This window comes from Agrilus planipennis, unplaced genomic scaffold, assembly GCF_000699045.2.
Source record: "Agrilus planipennis isolate EAB-ADULT unplaced genomic scaffold, Apla_2.0 scaffold46, whole genome shotgun sequence".
NCBI lineage: Eukaryota > Metazoa > Arthropoda > Insecta > Coleoptera > Buprestidae > Agrilus > Agrilus planipennis.
Genome location: NW_020438933.1, coordinates 700,698 through 711,920, shown reverse-complemented (window position 1 = coordinate 711,920; position 11,223 = coordinate 700,698). Strand labels below are relative to the sequence as shown.

Sequence of the window (11,223 nt, the reverse complement as noted above, 5' to 3'; positions counted from 1 at the left end):
TAATATTTTATAATTATATAATAATATATCGATATATCGATAACTACGGATATATCGATATATTGTTATTAATGTTATAGATAATTATAGATATATCGATATTTTTGTTCAGCACTTTACAGTCAACTTGTGAATATTAAGCCAGCGCATGGAATGGAATTAAAAAGGGCTCGATAATTAAAAGCCACAAAAGATCCAAAATAGGAGTTTAGCCTTACCGGAAATATAGATATTTTTGAGTTGAAAACTATATAAACTCAACGTAAAGATATTCTAGCATGCAATCATCAAAGTGCGCCGTTATCTTTTGAAAAATACGGCGTATACGGAATAGGAAAATGCGTTCAAATATCTCCTTATATAAAAATATAAGTTCAATAAATGCAACTTCAAGCTTTTTAGGGAGAAGATGCTCATTATTTCAAAGCCTTGAAAGTTCGATGGTGTAGAACAGTTTTCAGCAGATGATACCTTCAGACAGACCTTCATCAAATTACGCATTTTCGCTTGTACGATAAACAAATACCATAAAAATAGTAATTTCTGTATTCAGCGAACGTTTTGCCGTACTTGTAGACCGAACATAATATATACAAACATATTTCTTTTTATGTTGCACAAGCGAAAATACGTACTTTCATGAACTTGTGGAATATGGTTTTTTAAGCTCGTCTACCTGAAAATATCACTTTCTTCTCTAAAAACTGTCGAAAACTATCCAAACATCTTTTGAGCAAAATGTCACACTCCTGAAAAGCTTGAAATTCCATTTATTGAACTTAAGAAAAGATGAATGAGAGCATTCGCACAAATTTGATTATATCTACCTTGTTGTATTTTTCAAAAAACAGTGACATCCTTTGATGATTGCATATAATATACTAACCCTATGTTCAGTTCTCAATTCGGCTGTATTATATATTTTTATGAAATTTCACCCATGACCACCAACAATAATTTATGAAGACAATCGATGATGCCTAACGATTTTAAACCAAAAACCTTCAACCATAGTACGAAAAACATTAATACAAAGATGATGATGATTTCGTAAAGGAAGCCAAAAGCGCAAAAGAATTTTTAATTACAGTTATTGTAGATAAGAGGAAATGATCGCAGACATACCAACAAAATTATATAGGAGAAACTATGTACCTACTTCATGAAGAAAATTGGTATGATTGTCGAGGTACATTTTTTTTTTGAAACATTAGTTTCAAAAACAACTACAAACAAAACAAGTTCATTTCAGTTAAGTAGCTGATATACCGCTAGATAATTAAATGTATAATGGAAAGCAGTAATCCTATTATATGTACTCCGTTACTCGATGAAACTATGGTGAAACAGTTATTGTGGTGATAAGCTGTTAAATTTTACGAATCATAATCCTTCTTAATTTATTTGTAACATTTTTTTATATTAATCATTTATTAGTTATGCTGACTAAATGGGAGGATTATTGCATTTCCTTACTTTCGTCTTAACATCTAACGAATTCTTAATTCCTATTGAATTCGTACATCTAACAAAATAGTATCGTAGATTTAGAATTGCATTTCTATTGCTTCCTGAGAAGGAAGGAAGCCGTTTTAGTATCAATAGAGCCTTGAACCAAGACGCGCATTTACGATAACAATTTAACATATGGTGTTCGCTAGTAGAATAATCTCATGGTTTGGGGACATATCGCGACCAACCAGATCCCTCGGTTCGATTATGAGTGCTTGTGATTTCTTTCTGTGAGGATGCTTTAACAGTGGAATGTTTGCTCCACGTGTCCTCAACTGCAAAATTCTGAGGCTAGTGAAACTAAAGAATCGTTTCATTTGTCGACTCCGCCAGTACATCACAAAGGATGGTGGTTATCTCACAGAAGTGATTTTCAAAAACGAAATGTGTGCTGGGACACATAGTAGAAGTGAAACTTCAACGGACAAGTGGAAAAACGAACCGCAAGAAAATTTTTACTTCAAGTTTTACGGGCAGATTGTTAGTATACAAAGTCTAATTTGAACTGATCGTAAAACTTCAAATAAAAATTTTGTTCGGTTTTCAAATTTGGTAGGTACCTACATTAAAAATCTGCCCGTAAAGCTTGAAGTAAAAATTTTGTTGCGGTTCGTTTTTCCACTTGTCCGTTACCATTCGTTTTTAACTTGTCCGTTGAAGTTTCACTTCTACTATGTGTCCCAGCACACATTTCGTTTTTACAGGTTTACTGCAAATTATGATTTGGTTTTTACACAGACCGCAAATAGAGGCAATGATGCTCAGCCACGTGGAAAGTAGAGGTACGAAAATAACAGCTGAGCGCAGCACACGCCGCTGGGACTCTAGCGGACTCCTCGCTCTCCGCGCGGCTGCGCAATATCCATCTAATACAGTCGTTACCCTCTCTCCGCCGCTGTCTCTCCTTCTGCCGCTACCGCCTCTCATCACGCGATATACCGTCTACACCCTCCAAGCAGCCATAACGCTTTTTCGTGACAGAAAAAATCGTAATACCCCGCCTATATAGAAGAATTAAATGAGCATATATTCCCTAATAATGTTTCTGTAGAATTTATAATAAAATGGTAGATTGTTTCTACCGTAATCTCTGTTAAGCTATGCTAGAGTGCTAATAAAGTATATTGTTATATATAGTTTTTTTCCTTATAATGCTTAATGCTATTTCGTTAACACGTTATCAAGCATGTAACTTACTTGCAAAAAAATAGGATTCAATAGATCCAATTTTCCAATATAATTTTTTGTTAATTTCGGAAGGAAAATGAATCTAAATCGACTTTCCGTCCTTTGGAAATCCCAATTACAGCAGTTCCACTGTATATTAATTATAGTATTTGTTCTATATGATATTGAAAGGCTAAGAAGATGTTTTGGAAGATTTCATTAAATTACCCTAACAAATGCATACTTATGGTATAATTAATATAACCCAAAACAAATATGTTCTCATTTTACTTTTTGTACATACCTGTAAACTAAATTTCCTATGAGGAGCTTTACGGCCACCTCTTCTTTTTGATATGTGTGGATTATCCATTCGGATTGTTTTGTTTTTGTAGATCTCTAACTGAGTGTAGAGCCTTTTAAGTTCGGCACGAATATCATCTGGATTCATGTCGGATATACTAATTTCGCCTATTTCAACATCGCTGCTATTGCCCGTCAGTGAGCCGTGAGCATTGATATCCTTTAAAAGAAATAGAGAATAAATAGTATCAAAAATTGTATTAAGAAAAATCTAATTTTAAGAAACAATCGAATTTTTTGCTCCCTAAATATTAAGGATCAATTATTTCATAATATACCATAATAATCAATAAAATATGTCAGATCAGTATTCCGGAAAAATTAAGGGAAAAGAAGGTGAACGAAAAAAAAAACAAAATGAGTCATCTCTCATCACTCAGTGATATGTATAAACACAAGGGGAGTGACCTTACCGAAAGTCCCAACTGATCCAGCAATGATGATGATGACGCGTATTAGCATGATACCATCGGTACATTCCCATTATGCCGTCCATATGTGACCAGCATGTCCGCATATTGTGTATATAAGTGCATTGGTTTTTGCTTGATATTTCCACAATCAACTTATTTTTGTATTTTGTGGTAATATTTTGCCAATTGAACGCTAACTAGTGTAGATTATTACTAATCATTACCTACAACTGACTTCTTCATATCAGCTGTTTACAAAGGTCATGAATAGGTATGTGTGTTTCGTTGAAAGCCGGTAAGATAACGCGGTGGCTGTTGTCAATCATTAACGGCTCGTCAACTGGGGTATTTTTTGTGCATACTTTTTAGATCTCCTACGTTGCGGTACTATGAGAAGATGTACTTTACAGTGCCCCCAGATGTTACACTTCAAACATTCCGGAATACTGATCAGACGGTGTATATGTTAATGGAAATGTGTGTAATCCGTTATTGTATACAATTCCTAGGAAATATATAATTTCAAAATCGCCCAGAAATATGTGAAATAAATTATATTAGACACATTTCCTAGGAAAATCTATATATTTCCTGAATAGATGTTTGTTTGTGGTAGTAGCCACAAATCTCCCATCGTACTATGGTGGTTCCATGTCGGTAACTGATAGGGGATAGGTAGATTAAAACTGGTTGACTTATGGCATTTTCATATTTCAGGCTATGTACTCTATAAAAGTTTGGAATATTCTGTAATGTTCGAATCGACTCCAGTTTGATGTGCGTGTTTACGGGTCGACCACTGGTCACCAAACACCAGTTAAGAATAATTAAGTGAGAATGTACTACAATGCTTAAATAAAATAATTCGAAGTGGTCTGTATTCTGTCGAAACTGCCAAACGCGGATCGCGATTTCGATCTTTTTGGATCTCGGACCTTGTTGGAGCATACGTAATCCTAAATATAGCATCGGGCTACAGATGGCGTTTACTGCGCCATTTGTAGTATTTTCTTACTACAATGCTGTTTAATGTTTCTAGGTGGGCTTTAGTTAGAATATTTCCGAATAGGTAGGCTTGTCTTCAAGTAGAATGTTCTAGAGTGAAGTAGATCAGAAGAATTTAGAACATTCTAGATTGTTCGAGGACTATTATGTTTGAGTGATTGAGCTGGGTTCTGACTCTAAATTAGGTCATTTTCTATATTTCAACTAAAATACCCTAAAAAAATGTTTAAAATCTATAATGCTTAGGATTTCTTCAGTCTGGCAACTCTTTGGGTTTGCGAACATCTGTTTAGAATAAGTGAAAATATAAAGCCAAAGAAAAGCGGGTTGTCCTTAGTTAGTTTATTTAATGTACGACTTATTTAATACCAACACAAAATGTTTAGTAATAATCTAATAACTATGTGTTTTCATCAATTCTTTGTATTTTGTAAAGCTTTGTATAACTTTTTTACTCTTTTATACCCGCATTTATTTTTATACAAGTGACTTTCTACAAATTTTATTGTGCTCATTGCTCATGATATAGCTTTCAAAAAAAGTCAAAGGAAAAATCTTGATAGATTTGTTTCGGCAGCTACGACCATAAAAAAAATATATAAAATATTTCCATAATTTTTAGGGGAGATTGCGGGTGTAGAGCGGGGAGTATCAGAGTAAATTACCATCTCATCCCTTGGCTCATTCTGTCAGTTCAAAGAAAATTGCGAAAATGATAAAATGGTGCTTTAAACTTTAAAAATTGAAAAGCGTGTCTGGTCAGTGGCAGATACACTAAATATCCATGGTACCTTTGCTTTTGGGATAGAAGAGCTGACATATTTCACATTTGTTGCATTTATAAAGGCTTTTCGTCAAGACTCTCAAGTTTTTAGCATTTAAAGTTTTTTCTCTAAATTGTCAGAAGTTAAAATTAAAGCTGGTATTTTCGTCGGTCTTCAAATAAAGAAACTAGAAGAATTCCTATAGTTACTGAACAGTCACAAAAAAGAAGCGTGGCAATAAAAAAGCTGAACTACAAAGAGCTTATTTCCAATGTACTTCATTACATCAAACTCATGGGTTCCAGAATGTCGCTTAGAGTAGATATGATATATGCTCATTTGGATCAATTCAGAGATAACTTTCACTGATATGTGATGGTTTCTGAACAACGTTATCAAGAACAAAATAATGACAACATGATGGGTGCTTACATTTAGACGCTGATACGGTAAATTCGTATTTACACAGAAAAAATATCAAAAAAATGCATTTGTAAAACTTATTTGCATAATTTTTTGCATTTGTAGTTGGAATTAAAAATGATGTAAACGTATCAATTAAAGTTTATTTTCCTTTTACATATAGATACTTATACAATAATTAATATTGAAAAAGAGATTTTACTTAGAATTCGAAATTTTAAAAGCAAACTGTAGTATATAAAAATATTTTATCGGCAGCTACGACCATAAAAAAAATATATAAAATATTTCCATAATTTTTAGGGGAGATTGCGGGTGTAGAGCGGGGAGTATCAGAGTAAATTACCATCTCATCCCTTGGCTCATTCTGTCAGTTCAAAGAAAATTGCGAAAATGATAAAATGGTGCTTTAAACTTTAAAAATTGAAAAGCGTGTCTGGTCAGTGGCAGATACACTAAATATCCATGGTACCTTTGCTTTTGGGATAGAAGAGCTGACATATTTCACATTTGTTGCATTTATAAAGGCTTTTCGTCAAGACTCTCAAGTTTTTAGCATTTAAAGTTTTTTCTCTAAATTGTCAGAAGTTAAAATTAAAGCTGGTATTTTCGTCGGTCTTCAAATAAAGAAACTAGAAGAATTCCTATAGTTACTGAACAGTCACAAAAAAGAAGCGTGGCAATAAAAAAGCTGAACTACAAAGAGCTTATTTCCAATGTACTTCATTACATCAAACTCATGGGTTCCAGAATGTCGCTTAGAGTAGATATGATATATGCTCATTTGGATCAATTCAGAGATAACTTTCACTGATATGTGATGGTTTCTGAACAACGTTATCAAGAACAAAATAATGACAACATGATGGGTGCTTACATTTAGACGCTGATACGGTAAATTCGTATTTACACAGAAAAAATATCAAAAAAATGCATTTGTAAAACTTATTTGCATAATTTTTTGCATTTGTAGTTGGAATTAAAAATGATGTAAACGTATCAATTAAATTTTATTTTCCTTTTACATATAGATACTTATACAATAATTAATATTGAAAAAGAGATTTTACTTAGAATTCGAAATTTTAAAAGCAAACTGTAGTATATAAAAATATTTTATCTTTCATTAGTTAGGCATCTGAAATCAAAATTTGACATACAGAACTCAGACTAAAAATTGTTAAAACTGTTGATTTGTGAATTCAATTCCACTCAATGGCACTCAAAAACAAAATTTGCTGCGCTAGTTGTTGATAATGTATAGGATATACTACAAATTACGTATGCTCCAACAAGGTCCACTTGTGTGGATATCTATAGGGTCAATTGAAAAGTCCCCGGCCTGACACATAGATGGCGGCACCAGAACTAAATCCATATGATTTTCAGTTAGTCCTTACCTTCAAAAGACGCGTCTATAAATTTGACGGCTGTCGGATCATTAGTTTGAGAATTATAGCATTTTTAGTGAAGCAACTTTTGTTATTGTGAAAAAAATGGATAAAAAGGAATTTCGCGTGTTGATAAAATATTGCTTTTTGAAGGGAAAAAATACAGTTGAAGCAAAAACTTGGCTTGATAACGAATTTCCGGACACTGCCCCAGGAAAATCAACCATCAAGGATTGGTATGCTAAGTTTAGACGTGGTGAAATGAGCACCGAAGACGGTGAACGCAGTGGACGCCCAAAAGAGGCTGTTACGGACGAAAACATTAAAAAAATCCACAAAATGATTTTGAATGACCGTAAATTGAAATTGAATGAAATAGCAGACACTCTACAGATATCAACGGAACGTATACATCACATCATTCACGAATATTTGGGTATGAGAAAGCTCTGTGCAAAGTGGGTGCCGCGCGAGCTCACTTTTGACCAAAAACAACGACGAGTTGATGATTCAGAGCAGTGTTTGAAGATGATCACGCGTAATAAACCCGAGTTTTTGCGTCGATATGTGACAATGGATGAAACATGGCTCCATCATTTCACTCCGAAGTCCAATCGACAGTCATCGGAGTGGACTGCACACGATGAACCCGCTCCAAAGCGTGCAAAAACGCAACAGTCGGCTGGCAAGGTTATGGCGTCTGTATTTTGGGATGCGCGTGGAATAATTTTCATTGACTACCTTGAAAAAGGAAGGACCATCAACAGCGACTATTACATAGCGTTATTGGACCGTTTGAAGGACGAAATCGCCGAGAAACGACCGCATTTGCAGAAAAAGAAAGTCCTGCTTCACCAAGACAATGCACCGTCTCACAAGTCAGTGAAAACGATGGCAAAAATTCATGAATTGGGCTTCGAATTGCTTCCGCATCCACCGTATTCTCCAGATCTGGCCCCCAGCGACTACTTCCTGTTCTCAGATCTCAAAAGAATGCTCGTTGGGAAAAAATTTTCGTCGAATGAAGAGGTGATCGCCGAAACTGAGGCCTATTTTGAAGCAAAGGACAAATCGTACTACAAAAATGGTATCGAAAAGTTGGAGGATCGCTATAATGAGTGTATCATCCTTGAAGGGAATTATGCTGAATAATAAAAACGAATTTTGCAAAAAAAATGTGTTTTACTATTTTAGGCCGGGGACTTTTCAATTGACCTGTTACTCGCTGAAAACGAATCCCAGAGTATCCAACCTCAACGTGATAGGCACGTTAGCTTAATCGAACAATTAATTCGAAGTGGTCTGTATTCAGACCACTTCGAATTATAATGCATAGGATGTCAATGGTTTAACATAAGTGTTTTCATTATAATTTATAAACGGACCTCAAACAGGAATACACATTGTTATAACTGTACTAGCTTCTACCCGCGACTTCGTACGCGTGGAATAGTTACTTTGGGCTGACGCTAACTTTAACCCGCGACTTCGTTTACCTAGAAGGTGCAAATATTTTTAAATAATACGTATGTTAAGGAGCTATTTTAGATACCTACATATGAATAACGTATTTATTTGGATAAGGATTAATATTATGTTTATAAAAACACCTTCGCAAATAATGCGTTCTTTTAGAACAAATTTGATTAGGTTAGGTTAGGCTATAGTGAGCCAACCTTAAAAGATAGACATGCTGTCGCGGACTTTTTTTTAGAACTTTTAAAGGGGAACAATTCTGTCATACATAATTATTGCGAACGCAGCGGAAGCTCTCAAAAAGAAATTAAAACCGATTTTGCAACATTATTCATTGGTGCTCCGCTCCTATTGATTTCAGCGTGATGATATATAGCCTATAGCTTTCCTCGATAAATGGGCTATCTAACACTGAAAGAATTTTTCAAATCGGACCAGTAATTCCTGAGATTAGCGCGTTCAAGCAAACAATCAAACAAACTCTTCAGCTTTATAATATTAGTATACTTAGATTTTACTTCATATTACAAATTTTCTTGCATTTATGTAGTGATATATATCACCGGCGTCGAATTAAGTAATATTTAACTTGTGGGATTGCATAATAACATTAATTTATAAGGTATTCTCTTACGATTTTCTTTCTTCCATTGTTTAAAACTTAGTTTGGTGTATGAATAGTAGATACTTACATACATACCGAAGCGAGTATTCTGTGTTACGGGATACTTATTAACATTTATATTCATTTTGAACTACGAACTACATTTCATGTTGTCTGATATTCTTTTTTAACGTTCTTTAGTACTAAAAGAGAACCAAATTGTATTTATGTATACATATGTATGAATATTTTTGCAAAGGCAGTAACCTTTATACAATTAAGAATGGCATTCGAAAAAACTCTCCTGTTCAGTCAAATACAATACGCCTTAATAGGTTTTTAATATCTGATTACTTCGACCAGTTTTTGTACATACCTTGGTATATGATTACCGACAAGTCGGTTAATGTGCCAAATATAGCGGCATCTTACAATCAGTTCTATTGAGTTAAAACATTGAACTCCACACCAAAAAAAAACTTATTTGACGAAGCAACGTTAGGAATGTTGACCTACTTCCTTTATTTAGATGTCACAAACAATGTTTAAGCTACCTGTAGGTGGTACAGATATCTCTTTCTAATGGTTAAGTTATTTCGTTTGTCATGTCAAAGTATAAATGAAGAGCTACAGCAATTTTTGCTTCTTTAAACAAGTCAATACTTTGCATTTACATTCTAACGGTTTACACTGTGCTTTTACGTTTATTTTAATAGCTCAAAATCGCCTTTACCAAAAATTTTAAGACTTATATACCTATGTCTTCCTTTTAATAATTCCCTAGTAAGTTAACATCAAGTATGACAGTTCAAAAATTTAATTCATCCCATGCTGATTATTGAAGTGAAATGAAATGAAAATTATGTAAAAAATTATGCAGGGCATCCCAAGCAAGCGCGTTTTCTCAATAACTGCTTCACAGTTGAGGATATCAAAAAATGTTTCTTATAAAAGTGGTGAAATATAAGTATCTTCATTTCCTAAAATTATTTTTGAATATACAGTGTCCCATTCTTCCTGGATGTAACCTGACTTTCAAATGGAATACCGCAGTTATTATTGCATTTTTGAATTCCTAGTTACATTTAAATACCGCTTTGTTAACTATATACCTACCGAAAAGCTAAAATGTAATGAAACGCGTGATAGGCTAGGTAAAAAGACAGACGAAATACTAAAGGTGGCGGGAGAAACGAATGACGGGGACATAGAGACAGAATGGAACTGCATTAAAACGTGCCTAAAATCGGTAGTTACACATATACTAGGTCTTAAACAAAAAGAAAGTAGGAAACCCTGAATAACAAATGAGATTGTAGGATTAATAAAAAATAGGCGAGATAGGTTGGTAGTACACCTTCTCAAGCATGAATATCTAGTTAGAGATATATTAGAGGCAGAAACAGGAGTTAGAAGAGGTAGAGGTAGACCTGGGGTAGAATAATGTTCGCAAATATTTAAGTATGTGGGTTGTTCTAGTTTTAGGGAAATGCCAAGTTGAGCTCAGGATAGGAAAGAGTGGAGGTACGTGTCCAACTGGTCTTAGGATGGACGACTTTATGATGATGATGATGAATAAATATTTTTCGATGGATTAGGATTACGGATATGACTTTATTTTCAGTATTTTTGCTAGGTAATATAACCTAACAATTTTAGCAACGTTGTTCACATTCGCACATATCGACGGCTAGCCAAAGAATTGTAGCTTACAATTCCGTTTCCTACACGGCACCGGAAATACATATTTGCTGACAAAAAATATTGTATTCCATTAAAAACAATTGTTATGTCAGTTCGAAGTAATTTATTTGGAAGCGGTAGATTTCAATGAATTTGAATTGTTTGCGTTAATAAGCTTTGTGTGAAAATAGCACACCTCTGTGTGCTTTCGTTTCGAAGATATTCAAAACGGAGCAGAGCACTGTATATGATTTAGTACATAATATAAAAACCATAAGGGGTAAAAGTTAAGCGAAATTTGTTTTTCGGCACTATTATCTGTTATTACCCATTACTATGGATGTTAAGGTAAAAAGGGTAGTTAATATATGCTGTTTGTATAAAAAATTTTATTTACATACGTATTTTTAATCACGTAACAT

The 11,223-nt window shown here is 34.0% G+C and overlaps 1 protein-coding gene across 1 annotated transcript in view; it reads right to left on the bottom strand.

The window, feature by feature from the left end:
* Nucleotides 1-11,223, bottom strand: part of LOC108744730 (probable G-protein coupled receptor 158) — a 378,923-nt gene that overhangs the window by 9,314 nt on the left and 358,386 nt on the right. The window contains exon 9 of the mRNA XM_025974263.1: nucleotides 2,984-3,202. Within this exon, the coding sequence (XP_025830048.1) occupies nucleotides 2,984-3,202 (219 nt within the window). The remainder of the gene's footprint in view (nucleotides 1-2,983; nucleotides 3,203-11,223) is intronic.